Source organism: Coloeus monedula (assembly GCF_965178545.1).
Source record: "Coloeus monedula genome assembly, chromosome: 1".
NCBI classification, from domain to species: Eukaryota; Metazoa; Chordata; class Aves; order Passeriformes; family Corvidae; genus Coloeus; species Coloeus monedula.
This window is the reverse complement of record NC_138781.1, coordinates 99014910-99040115: the sequence shown is the minus strand read 5'-3', so window position 1 is coordinate 99040115 and position 25206 is coordinate 99014910. Positions and strand designations below refer to the sequence as shown.

The 25206-nt window shown below is 42.6% G+C and overlaps 1 protein-coding gene across 1 annotated transcript in view; it reads right to left on the bottom strand.

Annotated features, from left to right (window-relative positions):
- Positions 1-353: 353 nt before the first annotated feature.
- The window catches only part of ZNF516 (zinc finger protein 516), a gene marked incomplete at both ends in the record, with an annotated part of 57370 nt that continues 32517 nt past the window's right edge, over positions 354-25206 (bottom strand). The window contains 4 exons of the mRNA XM_082277800.1: positions 354-413; positions 7000-7067; positions 7975-8079; positions 12931-14400. Coding sequence (XP_082133926.1) covers positions 354-413; positions 7000-7067; positions 7975-8079; positions 12931-14400 — 1703 coding nt within the window. The remainder of the gene's footprint in view (positions 414-6999; positions 7068-7974; positions 8080-12930; positions 14401-25206) is intronic.

Here is a 25206-nt window from a genome sequence, read left to right as displayed (position 1 = left end):
TTTTTGTTACAGTGCTTAACTTCTTCATGCTGTCCAAATCACATAAAGTTTAATTTTTCCAGTGTCTCAAACTTCTGTTGATTAATATAGATGCCTTGTGCCGCCACAGTGCTTGCCAACTCCACTGTTTATTATAAAGGAAATAAGGAACCATGGGACTGATTAGTACGTCAATTTATATATATCTTGTGTAGCATCTTCATTTATTTTAAGATGATTAACAGCGCGGAGGAGGCACCCCCCTCCTGGCAGAGCGCTGCTCCCAGCCTCGCGCAGCAGCTCCGGGTGCGGCGATGGCTGGCAGGGGGATGCTCTGGAGCGCGGGGGGCTGCCGGGGCTCCTCCGCCCGGGATCTAGGTTCCCTTCCGGAGATGCAGCGTGTGGGTGACCTCCGTGCCGCCGTGCTCTCTCCCCTGCAAGAAGGACAACACGGGGAAAAGCTCATTCTCGCCCCTGCTCCCAGGCACGACCCTCCAGCAAGTTGTGCCGGCATTCGTTACCCTTTATTAGCATCACGTACGTTCATCTTGACCCACCACGTGAGAACACTTTGGGGGGTTTTTTTTAAGCGTCTCCCCCAAGAGCAAAGCGCGTCAGGCCCATATATAAAGTCCCTGACGGACTAGAACAAGAAGTAACAGGATCTGGCGGAGCAGTTCAGAGAAGGCTGAGAACAAGGAGGGAAAGAAGAGGCCTCCAAAAAGTGGAATTTTGTGCTAGCCAAAAGGGATTTATAACTAGATCAGTGCTTTAAAAAGGCTGAAGTTTGACGTCACAGAGGCAGCTAAATGAAAAAAAACTGAATTCTTGTGCAGGTCTGTCAAATGCTAAGGCAGCTTTTTTCCCCCCTTGTCATCTTCCTTTTATTTTCTTAGCCAATTTTCATGAATAATTACCACATTGAAAAAAAATAGCAGGGATATTCTAAAATCAAGTGAAATTAAAGATAACATCATGAATAAGTGGGAGCCTGCAGCTCCCAAGAAAAGCTTTAAAATGACATTTAGAACATCACTGTCGGAACAATGCAGTTTACAATCCTGATCCTAAAACAACATGGCAAGATTAATCTTACATAAATGCATTATCCTTAAGCTAAAGTCTTGATGAAGTGAAACAGACCATTTTAAATTAATGCAACATAAAATACGGCACCCATGTAAAATCCAAGCAAGTTTCAAGCTGTGCCTATGGCAGCCCTCGAAATAGCTAAAGAAAGCCCAGCTCTGGTTGACATAACGTATTAAGTGCATCTCTTTTGTTAATAGATTTAGAAAATTCCTAATTAAACCTGGCCTGAGATTCATGACATTTACCAGTCAAAGTTTGGTTTTAAGGCGGAAAGATTTGCAACAAAATTAAAGAAAAAAAAAGCTGCTGTACAGACCGCAGTATATTTGAAATGTAGGAAACAGTAACTGAATGAGAGATGTGATAAAACTTCCTTAGTTGGATGCTGAATTTCCTGCAGTAAACTAAGAAAGATGCTTTACATTTTTGCGCGGCTGCATCATGCCTGAGAGACACAGCCACAATTCCAGGAGGAGGCGTTCATCATTGGAACACCTCGTATGGAACCGGCTCCGTGTACATGGGGGAGCACAGCAGAGCTTCGTGGGGCTGGCGGGGAGGGGAGGGGAGGGGAGGGGAGGGGAGGGGAGGGGAGGGGAGGGGAGGGGAGGGGAGGGGAGGGGAAGCACCTTGCCCCACTTTCCCTGGGCAGGAACTGAAAAAGGGGTGTGATTAGGGGCGCTCTTTTGCAATGGATAGCCTGCAAGGTGGTGAAGGCACGCCCTGCATGTCATGGATCACACAAAACAAGGGATCCTGGAAAAGGACAATCCATCCTCCCCACCTGCAAGGATAGCGCAGAGGGGATGGAGGTGATGGGTGGCTGAGCCCCTTTCAGGCACAGCTGTGCTCCCTGTTTCATCAGGGAACAGCACCTGAGCTTCACGTGTGCCAAAACCCACTCAGTGGCTCAGCCCCCTGTACTCACACTGTCCCAAGGTACGGTCAGATTTTGAACCAGCTGATACAGAGTTGGATTGAATTCTTCCTGAAATAAAAATGTTTTCCCTTTTAAAAAGTAGGCTTTCTTCACTTTCAATGAAGTGGCAGATCTTTACGTGAAACCTACAGCTTCCATGCCAAAAGCTGCTCTCATAGCAACTTCCAGGGCTTTTCCCCAGTTAACAGGAAAAACCCAGTTTGTGTGCATGTTAATATGCTGGAGACAGATTATTGCATGACATTGAAGTAAATTGCAAGAAGCACAAGTACCACTGCAGTTTGCAGGCAAGGGACAAGTGTTGGGACAAGAACTACAGCTCCTAATCCTGTCTCTAATGCTCATAAAGTAACAGACATACATGCATATTACTCAGATGCCAGTACAGCAGCCTCCATGGTTCCTTGATTGTTTGCACTATAATCTCCATATGTATGAACGAGACAAATTAGGTTGCCATTTATTTGTTCATTATCTATTATTTTGATTAATGGAATTCTTGTTCTCAGAATAACTATTTAAAAATAACATTTGCAATAATGAGGACTGAACTATTAATCATGATCTTTGGAAGAAACTCTGCAAGGAACTGGGGCAAGACATTTCATATGAACAAATGTCATAAATAGGACTTCTAACAGACAGTACTAGAATTTTGAGTGCAAGAAAACCCAAACCAGGCAAACTCAGAAACCAATAGTTTAAATAACTTTTTAATCTGGGTTAGGTTTTTTGCCTCCTCCCCTTCTCTGTAAAGTCGCTTTAGGACACACAGAGCTATAGTGTTGCTGGACTATAAAAACATTACAGGTAACAGATGTCCCCAGCTTTTCCCCCAAGCTCCTTTACAACACACACATATATACATACATATATATATATATATAGTGTTTTCTTGATGGTTCTCTCCAGCCCGTCTATCCCCTAAGTTCTCGCTATTCACATTTATGCTATTTCAAATAATGAATGCTGCAAGAAATATTTTAAAATTCTTAAGAGTGGAGAAAATGAAGGTTTAGGGACCCCTTAATGAAGGTACTTTACCTTTGTCACACAGTAGATACAGGACCTACTGCACACCCCTCTCTTCAGTGAATGAGGCCCAAGAACTGTGCTGTCCAGAAAGAAGGACAATCAGCGCTTTCTGGCATGGGGAAAGCTTCAGCCAGAGAATTCAGGATACCAACAGCTGGGTTTTTTTCCCTGGGCTGCAGCTTCTAATTAATTTTCAGTGAATAAAAGGGTGTTTTTCTGGAGAGGACAAAGGTTGGAGTTTTGGGGGTTTTCCTTGTTTCGCTCACACAGAAGATGGAGAACTTGGGTGTCTCTGACTCCAGTGCTGCAAATATAGTTCATATATATATATATATATATATATATATATATATATATATACACTCAACTAGAGAGAGCTCTCCCTCACTGCCAACCAGTAAATCATGCCTTCTGAACACCCAATTTCTTGTCCCTTAAAATTTTTAGAGCATATTGATTGACACTGATAGAGCATAAACCATATTCCTAAAGTGGGCCAAGTTTTTATACGGCTTTAAAAACGCAGAAGGAGAAGTCAAATGCACGGCGTATGCCTTAGAAACTGCTACCGCTGCTGTCACCACTGTGAAAAAGCAGGCTCCAGACTGACTCCTGTACCACTGGGAATTGGGCTTCTGGCTGCAGTGCTGCAGCATCAGGCAGTGTCTCTGAAATGACCCCACGCTTTAGGAGAGCCTTGCTTTGAGACACACATGGTTGCAGGGCCCCTTCTGAAGGGGAGCCAGCTTTTGTCTTGCCATGTATACGCAATTGAAGCGCGCTCCCCAAATTCATGCCTACTAAATCATGTCTCTGGATGTTGCTTAGACTACGCCAAATTAAGATACATATTCATTGTGGATAAGCAAGCTTTATTATGTATATACTGGGATATTTAGCATTTATAAAAATATTCAGAATATTCAATATGTTTAATATGGCAGCTTTTCAAGAGAATCCACATGACTTAGCACAGATTGTATTGACTTGGGGTATGTAATGAGCATTTTTTGTCCTTTAGATAAAGAAGAGTAGGAAATATTCCAAAGTTCATGGGAAATTCATTTTATGTAAAAATGTCATTTTGGTTTGGGTTTTTTTTAAAGCATTCGGGTAGAAATAAGAAACCACAATAAATAATGTTACGAATTAGTATCTTATTTCCTACATTTTATATATATTTCATTGGTGCTGACAACAAAGCATGAAACACATGTTAGCTACTGTTAGCCCAGTGCTAGCAGTAGCAAAACTGTGTGTGTTTGATCTTTTTTATACAGTGCTATAGGTGACCTCCTTTTCAGTGATGCTGAACACCTGCACCTCCTGTTGGTGGTTCACTACCCTAAAATAGGGTTCTTATTTAGACACCTAAATATAGATTTAGCTGGTTCGTTTTTGAAAAAGCCTGGCTGTAGACCCTATTTTTAACATGCAGAATTAGAATTATTCTGTGATAAAACTGCTATTCAACGTAGCACTGTTGTAAGCTACCATGCTGGGGGATTTGAAAAGCCCTACCTAACACTGTTTCATAAAGGAAACCTTTAGAGATGATCTTCTGGCTCACTAGAGAAGGGAATGGGGGAACCATGAAATACTAATGTTAATATTTTTACTCTTTGGCAGACTACTCAGGGGAAGATATTTTACCTGTGAGGTGGAAACATTATGTAAAGTGAATCATTTCCACTTGACATCAAAAAAACCCCTCTTTCCTTCTCAAACTACCGTACATGGTAACTATTGTTTCTTGCTCGGAGCATGTGCGTGGCACTTCTGTAACTTGAACTGACTTTACACCATAAACTCTCACGAATAGATCTGTCCCCAATTAAGAAATGAAATGAAGACATGGAGTGACAACGTTTTAAGTGGGAAATGGTAATGTTAACAGAATGCTGCAGGCACCTTTCTCAGTGAGAGCTCATTTCTGTGCTTCTGAAGGCCCCTACAGCTGCATGTGGAAATGAGAGTATTCCCTCTGTAACGCCCAGGGACTGTGCAGGTGGAGTCTTCTGGGGGAGCACAATGCCTGCCCACCACACGAGCTGGCAAAACAGCAGACAACTGAATAATCCTACCCGACAGAGACACTGACAAATTGAGACAAAGGCTGGTACTGAGGAGCAAACAGGACAAAAGAAAGGGAACTATCTCCTGCAGAAGTGATCACACTGCATCTTCTGTGAAAATACTGACTGGCATGAGATTAAGCCATTCAAGAAGCTAACCCCTACTCAGTGTTCTGCTGTATTGAGATGCTGTAATTTAATCAAATGCTTTGAAGGCAGACTGGCAGATAGCACAAGCAAGCTACCTTCACCATGGAAGAAGTCAGCCAATAAATTCTGGCATGACAATAGTTTACAAACACAAGATTATGAGTCAATTTATTGTGCAGTAATATAACCCAAATTACAAAAAGAGTCCAGATGTGGTCTGAGCTACCACATTTCATTTTGGATATATATGGCCATTTCAGAATTTTTTGGAAATGTATTTCCAACTTTGACCTTTCATTGTCTTCTAGAAGAAGAAAGCCCAGATGCCTTCAGAATGTGATCTCAACTACACATGAGAGAAAACCATGAGCATGAAAAGATGAAAGAGCATTTTAAAAGATGCTTAGGTTTACTAAATCTACATTATTGAACTGATGAGAACCAAAGACTAGCTGAGCGAGTTGGCAGAGCTGCAGTGTTTCACTCTGACACACAGTGTGTCTCTGTCATTCACTGTGTTACTGAGAGATGTGTCCTTGCACAATTTTATCAGATAAGCATCATAAGGGGGACACTACAGCATAACTTTTCAGCTACTGTCCCACAAAAGCAAAACAAACATTGCCCACAGCTACAACAACTGAAGTGCTATGCCATCTTGGAAACTTTTATGAGAATTGTTGGCCACTCCTATGGCTTGGTGCCAATCCAGATGCTCTTGTGACAGAGGCTGGGTTCTCCATGCAGCCTTTGGGCCAGGAAGATGCAAGGACAGAGAGAAGGTGCCAAGAGTCTTCATGAAGGGTGCAGCACAGGAACTAGGCAATGTGGTGGTGCCCAGTGAGAATGTTTAATGAGCAAGTGGAAACCAACCCATAAACTTCATAATGTTGGGAGTAGCACAGAGATGCATTCTCTAAGCATGGCTAAAACATCTGCAATAGTTTAGTAAGAGACAGGAGGACGAGGGCTGCTATAGTGAAAATTAAACTAAAAGTGAGGATGAAAGGAAACGTGAGTGATGCTGAAGGCTGTTTCACAGTGGCAGAGAAGCGCCCAGGAGAAGGTGTGCTCTGAAACCCACCTGCCAAGCTGCAAATGGAATAGGAAGGTCCAGGCTATAACACTATTCTCCAAAGACATAAGATACATGAAACAAATTCTGTTTAACGATTTTCTGTGTAACGGCTTTGTCATGTATAATTCAGAGCTCTGAGAAGTGTTTGTTAAGACAGGAAACAATATACTAGAAACAGGAAAGCACACTAAGAGAGTCCAGGGAAACTGGTGGATAGGAACTTTTCAAAGGCCAGATACTGGATATCAGGGTACAAATACTCTTCAGAAAAATGAAGACTAAACATTAATTGTCTTATTGCAGCAGAAAATGTGTTAATTGTAAAAGCAAATTTCCAGGAATTCTTTATGTACTATCTCACTATTACATGTCAGGGCACATTACAGAGTTACCTATCCCACCCAGACCCCAGTAAGCCAGTAACATGTTTATTTGAACACTAACTACCTGCTTTACAGTTAACTGATGCTCTATATATCAGATTCTGATAAAATGCTTAAAAAATTTAAGATTTTTAAAAAATTAAGCAATACCATTATTATTTATACATGTTATAAAACAGTCAGTGCTCTAGTGATGAGTATCATTGTGCAATTTTTTTCCCAGATACCACATTAAAAACCAAACACCCAATTAATTGTAAAACATACTTGTTTTGAGGCATCTGCGGAGGTGGTGTGAACTTCAGTACCTCGGAGTCCATTAGACTCAAATACCACTGTGGGAACAAGGGGGCTTGTTAACAGATGAACATTCAAGCTTCGTTAGTGTGTGTACATTATTTGAGACCATTACAGATTAACCACGTTCAAAAAAAGACACCAGCTACTAGCCTGTGGCCGGAAAATACCAATTTACCGTAACACTTACTGGAAGAGAGTGTGCTAATGGCAGCCTAGGGCCACTGCCCTTTTTAATTCAGACTTCAGCACTGAAGAAAGCAATCACTGACAACATTAATTATCAGTGTACGTGTAAAGGGACCCTCTTCTTGCATTACTTACCATTTGGCTTCTGTCATTTTGCATCAGCCTGGCTTATGTATGCATCATTCACACTTTTGAGGAGGAACCCGATACTCTCACTGTCTCATGCAATGCTCAGGAGGTCTCGTGACACCGGTGGCTTCAGCCTCCTCCAGCCTCAACCACAGACCATGTCAGGTTAAAAATGGCTGATAGGGATTTACCATTTTAGGGCTGACCAGTCTGAGGAAAAATCTTGTTTCCCACAAAAATGTTCCTGTCAACAGCAACGACGAGGCAAAACAAAGCCTTATGTTGTGCTGAAAGGGGTACTTTGATTTCAATTTGTGCTGGTGGCAACAGAATTCATTAGCATATTCATTTCTGAGTACCCTACTCTCTAATTAAAATAAAACATTTGCAAATAGACTTATCTTAAATGCATTGCAATTTTATGGAGTTTGGGCAGGGATCAGGTAAGGAATATATGGAGAACAAGAGCAATAGTCATAAAAATAAAAAACCTGTCTATTAGATTTAGGTACTGGAATTACTTAGGTTAACATGGTATGTGAAATTGAATTCTTGGCATTTTGTTAGCTGAATCTGAAGGCAGGCAAGTGGGAAAGGGAGAAAGCAAGAGCGAGTGTGAAAAGGTACCTGCATGGGACCTCTGATGAGTCCTGAGGTGGCTGGGTTGGGTAAAGCATTTTCCACATTCTCTGCAGACACAGTCTCCTTGGCGTGTTTGTGTCCTGAGCATCCCTGTAGTCAGGAGAGAGGGAGGGAAGGAGGGAGGAGGGGGTGGACGGGGGGGGGGTGGCGGGGAGAGGAGAGAGGAAAGTTGAGAAGAAAACATTATGCCAGAAGAAAACATCATTAGTATGTCTAATGTGTCATTATGTGAGGCTACCTTCAGGCCCTGGATGACAACTGTCAGCCTTCATCTAGGCACTGGCTGACAGGCTAGGCACACACAGGACTGCAAGAATGCATAAATTACATTGAATTAAAAAATGCTCCCCATGATGTGCCCGCACCAGGACTGGCATGTCAGGTGTGCGCTTTTCAGAGCAGCTGGATCCACTTCTCAGCCATCACCCAGCTTTGTCAAGCAGTACATCAGGCAAATCAAAGTGACTCCAGCGTGGCGGAGACAAGTCACATGGATAATAGGAAGTGAGTAGGACCAGAGCCCGACTGTCCCCCCCAGGCGGCAATACCTCAGAGACAAATGCAGAGCGAGCAGAGCCATCGCAAACTGATCAAACCTTTCGCCCCTGCCTACCTGCCTGCCGGTGCTGCTTTGACCCCGGACCTCTGAGGCACAGACGAAAGACATCTGTGAATGAAAGTGTCATTCCGGACATTTTGAGCTGGTAGCAGCACAGCAGCCTTCCCCAGCCCTGGGTAAACATGTTTTCTAGGCCATTAGCATTTGTGGAAAACCGTTCAAACCTCTCCTTTTTCTCCAAAGGTCAGTTTACAGCATCTGACTTAAAGGGCTGGTCTTTGTCTTTTTGCTGCTGATCAAAAAAGACACATTTGACTTTTATTGGGCTTTTTTATTATTAAAGAAAATGTTTGAACATCATCTTTTCTATTTTGGTAAAACACCCTCTTCAGAAGAAAAGAGTCGATGTTTCCATTTGCCACTGGAATACTTCGGCTTTTAAAGAAATTCTGAGACGGATGTCAACAGAAGTGAAGTTTCAGCTTTTCTTTCATATCCCCCCTCCCCAGTTACAGCATTTAAAAAGAATAAAATTGGAACAAAAAAGTGGCAATAAAAAAACCTCCACACAACTGAAAAATTTACTGCAGGATGCCACAGGATTCATCCAAAATATGGATGCTGCAGCTGAAAATGAATGGAGAAGATGACAGCTGCCATCTACTCTGCTGGTATGACACCAAGCATCCTAGGATGGCTTCCACCACACCATATACTGCAAAGAAGTGTTTTGCTGCAAAAAAACCTCCAAACAAACACCCCACTCACAGGCTGTTTTCTCCTTTTGTAATAGCACCTCCTGCAGATGGCAGCACAGTCTGCATAATACACCTGAACACTCTCGCTCACAAAATTAAGTTTCTGGCAGTCAAATACAAGATCATGATTTGGGGGAAAATCCGGATCAGATATACTGACACACACACACAAAAGCAAAAAAAACCAAACCAAAACAAAAACAAACAAATAATCAACAACAAAAAAACCACTAACAAAACTATTTTAAAACATCACGTAAGTGTTCTAAGCATCAATGAGAACCTTACTGAACTATAATGGGATGGGTTTGCCTTGTAAGGCAGTCAAGATTGAAGCAGGATTTCTGAGCTGTTATGAGTATTTTTCCCCTCACTGGCCAGAACTGTAGCTGCAAGCTGGAAAACAAAGCTGAGGGAAGCGTGTGGAGGAACCAGCTGTGGCTGCTGGACAGGCAGGGACTGGCAGAGCAGCTTTGTGAAGCCCAGGAGAGCTGGGTTCCTCCAGTCATGGTTCTGACACCACTGGAGAGACATTTAATCCCTCTATAACCCATGTCTCCTTCTGCTGAAGGGGAATACATTTATCTCAGAAGCCATCACTACCCTGATCCAACAGCCTTCATGGAAGCACTGCTCCCACTCATGAGGGACAGTTGAGGATGCTGTTGTAAGCCAATGTATAAACACGAAGGATGAGTGGGTTAAGACTTCCACCTAACCCCTCCCTACCACTCACTTTATGGGAGTTATTCAAAAAAGCTGGTAGAAAAAATGGATAGCTCCCAGGTGTATTTGCCATTGTTGCATTTCCTAAGTAGCACCATAAAGCTTTTGATAGTTCAGAGCTTTGAGCCATGGGCGTGGCTGCTGAAAGACAATGCCCCTATGAGTCATCACTCAGGGTATCCTCTAGGTGAACAAAGGTGTTCAAAAATTAAGGTAAATGAACACGACTGTGTGAATGGAATTCCTGTGAAATCCATGCTCAAAGCTGGTCTCAAAGTAACCCTGAAGAAAGAGTGCATCTGCTGCCATAACCCACCCAATATGTAAATGGTATGAATAAAATAAATAACCACTCTTAAATATAACAGTAAGATTCTCTCTACAAGCATTTGGGAAGACTGGGCAGTGTGAAACAAACCTAGCCTAAGCACAGCAAGCTTCATGTTTGCAGCTGTATCACAACAGTACACACAACAACTCTCTTCCAAGGACACACTGGAACAAACACAAATGTAAAAGAAAGGATCCCAAAAGTAAATGTAGCCACTCAAAAGGAAGTCGAGCACTGTACTACCACACACTAAAATAGTCTATTGTGATCCAAGATGACATCATATACCAAAAAAACCCAAGTAAAGTCTATTGGGAATATTCAACTGAGGAAAAACCATGACAAATAGTGTACCTAAGCAGGATTTTGGGCTGTCCTTTATGTCATGATTGCCATATTCACACTACAGTATTAAGGCTAAATTGAATGATGCATACTGACTCAGAGGACCCAGCCTATGTAGAGCAATATGTTATTTCAGGCGAAGTTCAATTACCCTCCTCTGTTTGCAGTTGGTAGGATCTCATTCCTTTTGCCTGAAGCAGCTTTTTATTTGAGTGCTATGAAAAACAGCCATCATGCCAATTGGTTTGGAGAAACATCAACAACTTGGAAGTTGTATATAAAATGAAGACAAGCTACATTAAAAAAAAAAAGAGGTTTCAAATTCTGAAAACTTGATTGCTGTAAAACACTTGGAATGAAAGAAGAGGTTTCAAAGCAGAGATGGGCACTAAATAACTTCCAGTTAAAGTGTCTCTAGAAATCACTGCCCAGCAAAAACATTTTGGCAATAAAATTCCTCTTTAAAAAGCAGGTAAATAGAGACCTCTTTAGAAACCCTGCCCCTATTTTACTTTGTTCGAAAAGTCATCATGAATTTTCTGGTCCTTGCCTTCACTAAGTCATCTTCTATTTCCTAGCTTTTACTGTTTCTCTCTTACCCCTCCTAACATGGCTGGGAGCTCACTGGATCAGTAAGATTTCTCTGAGCAGGCTGACACAATGTAATAACATCAAGGAGGGCACCCACATGAAGGTACCCCAAGTTGGGGGTGGAACAATGGTGGAACTGGTACTTAGAGCAGGAAGTGGGCAGGGAGAAACTTTAGACAACAATCCACTGGGATGGAGAAAGCAAAGACGGCAGGACAAAAAACACTCTAAGGAACACTGAAACTGCAGTTTTAGAAACTAAGCAGTCCTCCTCTGCTTCCTTAACAAAACCCAGGCAGGAGCCTGATGTTGGTTAGCCCCTAAGCACCTGCGAAATGATCTGCTCAATAAGTAACAGGCCCCTACACAGCATCACCTTTGAAGTGACTGAGCAGAAGTGACAATGGGGTGGCTGAAAGATGCAACTCACCCATGGACTATGTCAGATTCTGCCTTCCTGTCTTCTCTAAAAGGCCCTTCCGCCAAGACCTGACCTAACGCTCTGGGCTCCTTCCTTGCCTCAACTTGCACACACCTTCTGGGCACTAGACCACAGCTGTCCTTAAAACTAGCAGCTTCCAAGTGTCCTGGATTTTGTACCACTTGCAAAAAGCTCCATTTCACACACGCTTTTGACAAAAGAGAGCACATTATGTCAAGTGAGGACACCGGAACACCAGCCTGGAATGTGTGTTCTTTTCATGTGGAGTTGATTTGCACAATTTCTACAAAGACAAGAGTATAAAAAATAGCATGGTTTACAAATGGTGAGAGGTGAGACTATGGCTCCAATTCGCCTCTCCTACAGACACACACACCTCTCACGTGTAATCAACCAGTATGATTTTCAGTTTCCACTGAGACAAACTAATTCTGGCAGATCATCAGAAGAGTATGGTTTCAAAAGCAAATATGTAGGTGTATTTTTATTTACATGGCAGTTGAGCTTTTTTAGTCCCTGAACTTTTAAACTGGCTATTTGCACAACTGATTTTTCTGCTTATGTGAATTAGTAGGCACATATTCAGCTCTACCTCTTTTTAATTATAAGCATACAAACAGATCAAAAGACTCATTTGAAAAATATCTAGCAGCCTTTGATATGGACAAGGAAGATCTTAAGACTTTTGTCAAGAAAGACAAAGGACACTGACAAGTGATTATCCCTCTGTGTTGCTGGAAGACTTGTTTGCAGACAAAACTGAACAAAACCTCCAAAATAACATCACAGATAAGCCCCAGAGGACGTTTATTTCGCCTGAAGGAAAAAGAGGATGATGTGTGCCAGCACCAGCATATCAGGGGGATCTTCCTGTGACAGCACATCTGTGTAACTCTAGCCTGCTTGAAGCAAGAGGACAAAGGAACAGCAGTACTCCAGGTGGAACCAGATACATTTAACCTGCGACAGAAATGTCACAAAGTGCACAAGGGGGGGATGCTGCAATGTTAAGAGAGCAGTAAACAAACCTATTCAAGCCTATCCAGCAATGATAAAAACAGTGAACTTGTAATCCTAACCGTTAAAGGAAGAGAAGGAAAACACGGGGAAACAGCATGTCATGACTCCGAACAAAGAAGGAACAAGCAAGCTATGTCCTCAGCTATGGAAGGCCTTGTGAAAATCTTACCTGTGTGATCTAGGACAGGGCTGTTGGCACCACAGGTTTGGTACAGTGAAGCAAGGTCCTTTGGAATGTATGTTTTAAAGATATTTAAAATGTCCAAATGTTTCTCATGCCCATCTGATCCCAGATCCTGTTTGCTGGAGTGTAAAGCTGGAGCAACTCCCACGGCGTTAGGCTGAGGCTGCAGCACTGGACTCACTCGTGCTACCGCTGTGCAGTTTGCCAATGTCCTGATCTCATTCCCAGCCTTCACGTGAGGCTCCCTCTGAGGCACCGACGGCTCTTCATGTTTAGGGTACTGCTCACTCTTACAAAGAGGATGGTACTGCAGCGGGGGGTTGTATTTGGCCTTCATGGAGTCAGATGCACAGTGCTTACCTGGAGAGGCAAACCCAGTACTTCCTTGGGGAACCACATATTTTTCCACTTGCTTACTGTTGGTGGGCTGTGTGCTAGGCCTGGATATGACCGTTTGAGTAGGTGTTACGCTTCTGCCATAGGTTCCCATTTGCATAAGTTTGGAATTCGTTTCGTATTTGCTTTTTTGTTGTGCTGCTATGCCGTATTGCTCCTGGGAATGGTTTAACTTGGGCTGCCTGTACCCATCCAGACCTGACACGCGTGAACCACACTGGCCGAGGGCATGACTGTCCTTTGATGGATGCGTACTCACAGACTTTGCAGTCATCCCGACAGAAATAGAGCTGGGTTTGGAACCTGGCAATGCACTTAGCACTTGAGTACGTGTAAATCTGGCAATGGGCAAAGGCTGGCACTCCTTACCACCGAGAACTGGAGGGGGGCCAGTGCGCCCACTCCTTGCCAGAAAGACCAGGTTGTTTTTAATACTCTTGAATCCATTCTGTTGAACCCAAGGGGGTACCATCGAGTTACAGCTGATTTTGTGCAAAATTCTTTTGTGCATCCACAGGACTTCAGGGTAGTAGGTCTTGTGACTGCAGAAAGGACACGGGTAGACAATTAAAGCAGCTTGCAAGGATGTATTCAGATATTTATTGCATGAATTATCCCTTGTTGATTTTTCACTCAAATCGAGTGGAGCTACCTCTAGAGCTTCAGCACCTTTTTCTATCAGAGGATGCTCCCTGTGCAAGTCCAGCAAATTTTCTCTAGCACGACTAGCCTGCCCTTCAAGTGATGTTTTCAAGTCCATGACCATGTCTGAAGATGTCTGGCCCACACCCGAAGCAAAGCTAGCAATGTGATTGGAGCAAGGAAGCCCTTGGCTGTGATGAAATACTGGCATCTTTATGTCTGCAGAACCTTGGTATTTTGAAAAGGGTTCCTTGATGACACCCTCCAGTGCTGAGACCAGAGCAGGAATCTCTGGTTTAGATTCCCTGGCCTCATTTTCTCTGGCGTTGCGGCCTCCCAGCTTTGGGAGTTCATCCAACTGATACGTTATCATTGGGGTTTCCTCTTCAGGGAAGTTGCAGTGGTATGGCTTTCCATCTGAATGGGACAAACAAAAAAATATCATTGTCATTTTACACAGAAAGGAGCCCAAAAGACAAAGCATAATTCAAGATTAGAGTAAGATAGCAGGAGAAAAAGGAAACTTTGGTATTACTACTGTAATGACGTGCTACAGACCAAATGTACTGCATGAGCAAGAAAATCTTGAAATAAGACACAACAGCTCAATTTACTTTTAAAGACAACTGTGGAGTCTGGATAAACTCTCTAATACTGCATGTTCATGACATTTTGAAGAAAAAACAATTCAATAACATACCCATGTTAAAATTCTGGGACTGCAAGAAAAATAAACAAATCTGCAACCATTTAATGCTTTAACAAAAGCAAAGATAATGGAGCCAGATAAAACTGACCTAGTTAAAGGTCTGTCAGCTCTTCCATTACAAGCCCCTATTTTCAAAGGGTTTATAACTCAGCAATAAAAATTGGCTCCACAGGGAAACCAACCATATTAGCAGGTACAGCATACAGAATAAACTGCCCACTTTAAGGGGGACTTTTGCAGCGGCCAAGTATAAAGGATGAGTTGTAGAGGATGCAAATTTTTAATTTTCTGTCCTTTAGATAAAAGCAGATATTTTTCTTTTGTTTTTTAAATTTGTTTTTCTTTGTAACATGTGTTTATGTTTCAATCAAACTTTAGGAAAATTTTGTGACTGCTCAATCCATAGGAAGATAAGAATTCAACATTTCAGCCATTTAGATTACAGAGCTCAAAACACTCTTTTCATTTTCCTCATTTTCATTTCTCAGATCTCCAGAGTAGATTTATCCACCTAACATATGTCCTGGAAAGGGAACATAGTGGGCAGCAATTAGAGCTGTTTAGGGTGAAAGAGAAGAGTAGGATTTGTTTTGCTGGGAGCATGGCTACCTCTGCCTGCTCTCCTGATGCTGACCTCTCAGAGCCACTGATGAAGCCAATGAATCCCTTCAAATCAGTTCACAGATCAATTCCACAGAGATTTTCATCGCAGCAGTAATGCTTACTGCACTGAATCCATTTAGCATGTAACTGAATTGAATCATCTGACAAACTTTCAGTTTCAATTAACACGCAGTTAATGAGCCACTGCCAGGCAAGTGTAAGAAGACCGTGCTCCATCTAAAACATCACCAGTCCGAAGCGATCACCACATCTGTAGGAGGGGTGAGAAGGGGAAAGGAGTGAACTGCTCTAGAGCTGCATATCCTCTCACATCAGCTCAGAAAAGCCAACCCTTCAGAAAATCGAGCACTGTTCATTAGCGCAGGGCACTGCCACGGGCGTTATTCTGCACGGCGCAATGGAAGAACCACGCTGTTGGCTGGAGCTGCTCTGCAAATAGAGTCCACTTAGCCTCACCTTCAATTCAGGCAAAAACATTCTTAAGCTTTTGTTTAATTCGAGGTAATTAGGTTAAAAATAACCCATAGGTTTGCAGCCTCGCAGGGCTGAATGCTCACTCTGCTAAGATCATTTTCCTTTCAAACTCTCCAAGGGGGTATATTCAGGGACTAAAAAAAACCTCACAACCCAGAAACTTGTTTTTCCCATATTGCAGGGACAAGGTTTTGGGAAAGCACATGCCCAGCACTACTAGCCAAATTTACAGTTTGAAACAAAGACGCCACATGCAGCAGTGAAATCTGACACTGCACATCTGTGTTGTTTTCAAAGCGTATCTGTCAAAGCCCAAAATATTTGTGCTCTTAAATAAGATTTTAAGGTTTCTTTTTATGATCACAAGGAGTGGCTGCTTTGATCATTGTAGTAAATAATAAAGCAAAGCAAACCAAATCCTTTGGTTGCAGCAGTACTCCGTGAAGAGAGAACCAATTTGCTGGCTGTGCTGGGCAGAGGAGGGAGGCGGGAAACCACTGCCAGCCCCATTCCAGGCACTGCAGAGCTGGGAGGCTCGCGGTTCACCTGTGCAGCCGAGATGAAGGGGGGAATCAGCAGATACCTGCGACTCCCAGGTTGCTCTGTGTAGCACAGACATCCTTGAATACTTTCTTGCTTGGTCAAAATCAATGTACCAAGCTGTTTCAGCAAAGAGGACAAGGTCAGACTGTGAGAGGTGGCACATGTCAGATCTGGGCTTGGTCTTTAGGTCTGGACTGTTCAGTTTAGGTCTGTACTTGGGGAGGGGAGGAGGAGGAGAAAACAGAGAGAGCCCACAGTCCCATGTGCCCCAGTAAAGCCTGGGACTGCAAACTTTGAGGTGGCTGCAGTCCTTTTTGCCCTATTTCCTAGTGCATCTGTCTATGAAAAAGGGATTTTCCAGGTGGAAAATGTAACACAGAGCAGGAAAACGATGAAGGCATTCCGGAGGTGTACCTAGGCCTGCAATACTGTCAGTGCATTAGATGAAAATTAGTAAGGCTAGTACAAAACACAACCATAAGCTTCTAACACCTCTTAGTAATGTCTTGCTAGATTAAATTCCTCTGATGCCTCACAAGAACAGTAATGAACATACCAAGAATAATTTTAAAGCTTAGATCAGGAGGCTCAATAGCAGTATGTGTGCTAATTGCTCAAGCTGTACTTAAAAAAAAATTAAAAACAAACAGAAAAAAACAACAACAAATGAACAACCAACCAAAAACCCCCAACCCCCTACGCCTCTTTCCCAAGATTTGGACAGAAACAATTTTCACCTGCAGGCCAACTCAGACTTCTTCATCAGTACAAAGCACAGCCTATGCTCTTCCCTAGCCCCATCCTGCTCTCCACCAGGGATCCAACACTACAGACCTCAACACCCAGACTGCCACGTGCCATCCTTCCCATCATGGCAGGTGGTCCAGGCTGGGTAATGAGCAGGTAACAAAAGCCAGGTGGAAGAGGGGATGAAGGCAAGAGCAAGAGAAGATGGTAAGCATACCTAAAATATAGGTAAAGTCTTTTCAGAAAAATAGATAAAATTTATTTCTGCCTGCTCCCAGCCACTTGCCCCAGCTAAAAAGGGTACTAATAATCCTTTTAAATCACTGTTATAAAATATCATTGTAATCAGTGCAGTGCAGGCATTACTGTCACCAGAAACTTTCAGAATTTTATTATGGCCAGGTCAAAGCAAAAAGCTATGAATGAGATGCCTTCTGCTTGATCTCCAGGGGCTATAAATCATACTTCTCATTGAAAGAGTTCTTTGCTTAGCATATTCTTGCTTTTTATCCTACAGTCTCCATCATCTCTTTAAATTTATTTTCTCTCAATTCCTTTGTTTCTTACCCCAAACAGCTGTTTATCTGTTTCACTTTAGAGTGAGAAAGGTCCTTTTACCACACCCCTGAAGTGTTACAGCTTTTCTGTGTCACAGATACCTGGGCAACAGCTAAAGCAGAGGAATTTTCCAAGGTGCCCAGCTATGAGGTGGCTGCTGATGCCACCTCAGGACTTCAGTTTGGCTGCAGCTTCAAATATCAACAGCATCACAGGCCACAGGGAAAACAAAGCAGGAGAGTGCAAAACACTTAACTATATGAAAACCACAGTCTAGAAACAAAGGAACATTCAGGGATGTTGAGCAGTTCCTGAGAAATATACCTAATGGCATTGCTCAGTTACTCACACACATAGATAAAAGAAACTCCCCTTCTACCCACACACATATATCCCCTCTTTCTCCCCCTCACATGCATAAACTCCACTTGTTTTCTTCCCAGCACTGTGTCTCCACAAAACCAAATTTCAGAATGGGCTACACAGCTGTTTTAATTCATGAGGCTTCCTATAAAGTAAACCAGGCTACAAGGCAGAGGACAATGAAACCGTGATTTCTATTCAGAAGAGCAGAACTGGCTAGAAATTGGCCCCTTTTCTGGCTAGTGTTACAGCACTAGGAGTCTAAGGAAAAGGAGCAGATGTGGTGTGTTTGATTTTCAGTAAACATTTGATAGTGATTTGCACTTTGAGATGAATACTGTGGCTTGATTTGAAAACCAACTGCAAATAAATCATGATAAAAGCAAAGGATAACATGGGAAGAAGGTGCAATATTGCAAAGACCTGTATTAGGTCCTATTTCAGTTGGTATTTTCTTTAATGTTCCAGAAGAGATTCTAGGCAGCATGCTAACTTAAATCTCCAGGAAACATCACATTTGGAGGAGCTGCAAAAATACTGGGGATGAGGAAATAATGCACAGGAACTCAGAGAGAATAGAAATGCAGTCTGAAAATAATCAAATGAGATTCATTCTGGGGAAGAAAAGCAGGCCAAGACAAGTGAAGGGAAATGATCCAAAAAAATCCATGCAGTGGGAAGGCAGAATCTGGGAAGAAGTAATGTTGAAAATAACAGATGTTACAATAGACAGCAAGTTAAATATGAGTGTAGTAGATAGAAGTTCTTCAGCTCAGCTTTCAGAAATAAAAGTACACATTATAAAAACAAAAAAAAACCTACCCCTCTGAAGAAGACACAATGGCCATGCTGGTCACAGGGGGTTTTGAATATACAAAATATATGAAAAACATATATTAAAAAAATTATCTATATAAATATATATACACACCATAATAATGGGCAATATGTAAAAGCCCACAGTAAGCATAATACAATGGGACCCAGCAGGGGAAAAAAAGCAAAAAGCAGTTTTGCAGCAGAAAATCACGTCTTCTATTCTGTGAAAGTAAGGTTCAACAAAAACAGTCCATGCCCCTAGAATATCTGTGCAGATCTGCAAATACAGGTAAATCAGAAGGAGTTCAGAGAACTGACACAGAAAAGTAACCCACCAGAAAATAAAGACAAACAGTTCCCCCACATGGCTGAGGGAAGACAGAAGGGTGACAGGCCAATGTCTGCAGCCTCCCCAGGAGTTCAAGCTCCAGAAGAATTATGTCATCCAGAGCACTGGAGTCTATCAACAACAATCAGATACACTTGCACACAGAAAAACTCATGATTAACAGTAAGAAAAAAAAAAAGATAATACGTATTTGTAGCTTGAGGAATAAATGTCAAGGGAAGAGGCAAAACACCACTTGGACTGTAAAACCTGTATGGACAAAAACATGGACTATCAACACATAAAAATCCATCTTTTTCATGGGGAGGCAGAAAGCATGACTTACTCCTCCCCTTCGCTTTATCAGCACAGCAAAGCAAAACCCTGCATTAGCCAGTATCCACACATTGTAACCGCTTTACAGACACATGCCAAAAAACTAGCCTTCCTTTCATATTAATTCCAGACACAATTAGCTTAAGAAAGGACTTTTAAAGCATTCAACGGTGAGCCCATTACACTCCTTCGAAGCAGGTTTATCCTCTGAGTGTAGCTCAGGCTGTTCAAAGAGACCTAGTATCTGTTTTTCAGAGGAGGATTTGTCTTACCCGAGCCATGCCCCCTGTTCTAGCTGCCTGTGGGTCAAGTTTTTATACTCCACACGCTGTCCATCACCTCCCCTGCTTTCTGATCCAGTTGTGCTGATGCCTTAGGTTTTAACTTTCATATTTTTCAAACCCTGTGCTGCCTACTGTGTAACTCTGAAGTTTCTTGTAGCCTGTTAACTTCTGCTCTCTCGTGCTAGGCCTGCTCTCCAAGGACACTCAGACCGTCCTAGGCCCAAAAGTAGAAACCAAAAGCCTCTAAAGGGGGGGCAAGCTTGGGGAAATTACATCATTAACTGAAGCTTTAATTGGAGAATTAACCCTGATATGCAAATGAAACAAACTTATAAAAGTCTGAAGAAGTCGTGACCTGTTGTCCATCTTGGGGTCCATCTTGGCAGTAGCCTCTGGCTCCCCAGAGTGTAGCTTTGAAGGCCTTTCAAATAAATACCTACCTTTATTCCCTTACTCTTGTCTAGTCTCTGTTTTTAGGTGGCCACTTCAGGCATCAGTGCCACTCAGAGGATCCCCAACGTGGTGGCAACATGGGCATGAGGTGAGAGACAACTCCTACAAACCCTCTTAGGTTTTCTTACACCACAAGGCCACGTGCCACAATGAAACACTGCTAAGTGAAAGTTACGCTGTTTTGATAAGAGATACAGCTTCTCGTCTGCGAAGCTCCTCTTGCTTTACACGTTGTTAGATGTTTTGAGGGGCTCCTACACCAGCTCCCCAGTAATTCAGAGAAAAAGATCAAGGACTAGACTGAAGCACTCAGCACCACAGGACGGGGTAGGTTAGCAGGTAAGAGGGTGATACTGAAGGGTAGAAAACACACAATCAACTAATATCCCTGCTTTCTCTCCAACTAATTTTAGAATTGACGGTGAGTGGTTTTGGCTGAGGTTTGAGGTTTTAACAGGGCAGAAACACAGCACAGCTCTTGATGCTGGCTGATACAGATGGTTTATCAGTCAGACAGCACACCCTGATCCACAGAGGTTTCCCTTCAGCTACATGAGGGGGAAAGGGGAGTAATGCTGTCCCACACAACCCAGGAGCACATGGAAAGCAAGTCCCAGGTGCCCCAAGAAGTCCTGCCTTCACCTGGTTATGAGCAAGATGCTTCTGGTTTGTATTACACTGCTTTTTCTTATTACTTTTGAGCATTTTTTTCTCTTATTTTTGTTGTGGCTAGTTGTCAGGGAATTAGTTTTACACTTCCACGCAATCACCTATACATTTCTAGCGACACTATACTTCCATCCTTAGCCAATAGACCCAGGTCATGGGTTTACCAACCAGAAGTAGCAGCCCTTTGGTACAGTTTGCATTCATTGTCTCCCCATTCTCTTTTTCTACATCTAAATTTTCATAGTTCCTAAAATGATTACCCACTGACTTTTTAAACTCCTAGCAAATAATTTCAAGCAAAGGATCCTCATGGGAGCTCTTTACTTTCTACCAAATATTTCTTGGGGAAGGATGATGACTATGAAAAACCATGATCTCACAAGTAGAGACATAAGAACTGCTGTTTTGTTTCGGGGGTTTTTTTTGGGAGGGGAGTGGGCCCAGAGGTGAAAAACAATTATCTCATGAAAAAAATTTAACTTTTTTTAGGCACTGTCCTGGTTTTGGCCAGGACAGGGCTAATTTTTGCAAGAGCTGGGAGGGGGCATGGCCAGGACCCTAATGTTATTTGATACCACCTCAGGTAATTGCTGGGAGGGGGAAAGGGACACTGGAGAAACCTGCAGACCAGAAAAGTCCTGTATGTTTGTTGTTGGGGGTTTTTTTGAGTGTGAATTGTTTTTCTTAAACCTCTTATTATTAATATTGTTGCTGTTACTGTTTGTTTTTTTATCTCATTTCTGTTTCCAGTAAATTGCTCATCTCAAGCTGTGATTTTTGCTTTTTGTGCTTCCAATAGGAGGGGGAGGAGGAAGTGACCAGTGGCAGCATGATGTTAGTGGTAATACCAAATTGGAGAATAATATTCCTAAAGCACAACAGGCACCCTAGAGTAACGGGATTTAACGTTTTTTACACCATTTACTTCCCAAACAGTACTACTGCTGTTGCCACAACGATTATATGACTAATGGTCGGTGTCTTTAATTCAATTATTTTTATGACTACGCTATTTTTCAGCTGGTTTTCCTCCTTTTTTTTTTTTTTTTTTCCCAGGCTTCCCTTTATTCCTGGAACAGCAATGAACTGATTTATCTCAAAGTCCTGTTTCCTTCATTTCACTAACTTTACCCTCCACAATTTCTAATTTTACCTGCAAGTTACTTTTTACCCTCGCTGTCAAATGCATCATCCTGCCGAGGCCAGAGAGTGCAAACAGCTGAAGGGCCCCATTGCATTGTTCATATCCTTCCCCCTGCAGAACTGGGGGACACTGCAGGGGACAAAATCAGGACAGGCCAGCCGAGCCCATCACTTCTAATGCTTCCTGGTCTCAATTTGACTGATTTGTCCAGTATGACACCTGCTGCTTGTGAAAACAAAATCCACAGAGCTCTTACAATCCAGACAGCAAAAAACATGAATATGTGACCATCAGACTTGAAGTTTGTTCACTTCTGGACTACACATGTTGAGATTTCTGAATTATTTTAGATTATTAGTGTTGTTATCATCAGAGATACTGCATCAGTTTTGCATTTCAGAAAGAATCTCAAATGTCACCAAAGTGAGTGGAAAAAAGCACAAAATTTTAGTTGATTACATTTGATACGTAACCTTTTAAGATGAGTGAAATCTGAGTCTGACAACAGTAACAGTACAGCACACAAAAGACCCCTTTTGTGGTATTCCCTAGCTCAGTAAAATTACAATTCTTCTGCACAGCAGAAATGCTTCAGAGTTATGTCATACTTCAAGATCACTTCTTTTTTTGCAAAAGAAAAGGGAGGTCTGAAACCATCCGCACAGCTACAGATGCAAATGCCAGCAAGGTTATTGGAATTTCAAGCATAATCAAGAGAATAGGCACCAAAAAAGTAACTAAGGAACTAGGTTGTAAAGGGTATCAGGTCCAAAATCTCTCAGAGTGAAGTGCACGTTGTTAGGTACTGGAAAAACAAGCCTGAAAGTTCACAGTGAACTTCTCTCCAGCTACTTTGCCTACAATGTTTTCTTGAAGAATATTTGGCTTTGTTGTTATCTAGGGTACTGATGCTACCAGTCTCCCAGAAGTCAACTGGTTGAAACAGCATCTCCATGCACCAATTATTCCAATATCCTCTTGCACAGTATCTTTTCATCACCCTCAGCTTCGCACCAGTGCGCCTCAGGTGCAAAAAGCTTTGTACTGAACCCCAAACACAAACCCTCTTCTAGGGTAGGTGCTTTGGGATCTGTCTCCCAGGTACCAGACTCAACACAGACTTGGGGGTTATGGAAGGAAAGCATCCACAGCAGGGCACGTAATGAAGTGAAAGTGCAAATGTGGGTAAAATGGCTGCTGCTGGCAGCATGCCACAGACACAACATTTACAGTGTTCATCACACTTCTCTGTACCTCCTCGGTGGCATTTTTTTGGCAAGTCATTCTATACATGGCACATAGGAATCCTGGGCAATGGCAGAGCCAGTCATGACTTACCAGTCCTTTCACCTGTGTATTTCTCAACAGAGGTCCATGAGCCTATTCTCTGCCCAGCAGCAGGCAAAAAGCCCCACAAAATAACATGTACTTATCTGCAGGTGAAGCTGTAGCTCCTGTTATCACAGCATTTCCAAGTGCCTTTTTCACCCTTCATCCATATTGTATCGACCCAAGGCTAGTAGTGAAGACTTCACTGGGACTTTCACCATTTGTGAACAAAGTTTGTTGTCTTTTATCTAGAGCTGAGGGCAGGTGACACTGGTCTGACCAGTTCTACAAAGCAAGGCTGCACCTAATGCATCTGATCCCCATCCTGATGCCACATCCTGCTCGCATCCCCAGCATAGCGCCTTCTGGGACTTGGGATTGGACTTCCTGGTCATGGCCCACAGCCCCTCTTTGCCCTCTTCAAGAGCATCCTGATGTCTTCCCATCTCACAGAGGGCTGCTCTAGCTACAGTCTGGGTCCTGGAAAGTGGTGAGGGAATGTAACTACTTACCTAAAAATCATGGGTAAAATAAAGGGACAGAGCAATACCTACACACAACCAATACAAACACGTTTTCAGGGACTGCTTGCCAAAATGAAACTGTACCATTTGGTATTGCCTTAAATGTTGCTGCTCATAATATACTTAAAGAAAATTATGGGATATAAAACCCCTGGAATGCTCTGCAAAATTAGGCAGTGATTAGGCCAGATGATACCAATTTGACTCTTAACACAGCTTTGTCGTAATTTCAGAGTTAACAGCAATAGAAGTAGAAGTGCTCCAAAACCTAGGCAGAATGCCTCCAGTACGCTCTGTTGCTGCTGCACATTTCTCCATGTGTGGCCTGCCTGTGAAGTTTGGTGCAGGTAGATGGAGCAAAAAGAAAGGGTGTAAGACCATTAACACAGCAGGATACATAATTAAATTTCAGAGGGTTGGATTTGAGCAAGGGCTCTTGTGGTTTTTTGGGTATTGGTTCTTTTCTTTTAGTTTAAGGCACAGGAAGAGAAGGGCAATTGGCTTTGATGCATCAAAAATACTTGCAGAGGAGATGGAAAACTGTGACTCAGATTTTTTTAAGCAAGTGGCAGCTTGCCCATACAATCCCTCCAAACATAGACCCAAACAGTTGTAAATCTTCCTGGAGATTTTCCCTTTCATTCCAACAGTCAGATTTGCCACAATGTCTGCTCCACAGCATCTTCTTGACCACCACCTGTTCATCTTCCTTCAAGTGCTTTAAAAGGAGGAAGGCTTTCCAGGCCAGGACTGTGGACTGGCAGCCGTCCCACACAGCTTAACATACCTCATCCAGTATTTCATTTCTCCCATCATTTATTAAGCATGGGTAGTGTACTGCCATACATCATAAAGCCCTTTACTACAGCTACTCAATCTAAAAACAGAGGGTACAGCTGTGCTGTCAGCCAGCATTCTGCAGAAATACCTCAGCTACAGCCGGCAAGCCCAGCGTGGTAACAGAGGCAGCAGTCACAGAAGTAAGGAGCTCTGCATGACCTAATTTACCTTGTTTCTCCTGCTGAAGGCCATGCGACCATAGCTGGTGACTCTGCAAACAGACTTAAGGCAGTCGAGAATCTCTACTGTGCATGTCCATCACATAAAATACAGGAGCACATGACAGAAAGGGGAACTTAGATGCTACGTGTTACACAGATTTAAAGATTCAGTAGTTACGCAGTGCTTGGACAGAAAATGAGCTTTCTTGAGCTTATTGCTTTTCTGGCCTTCAGAGGAAAGAGGACTTTGAAAAGAGAATGGAAGAAAATAGGGTTGCAATAGGGAAAGAAGTAAACCTTATTAAACCCAACACATAG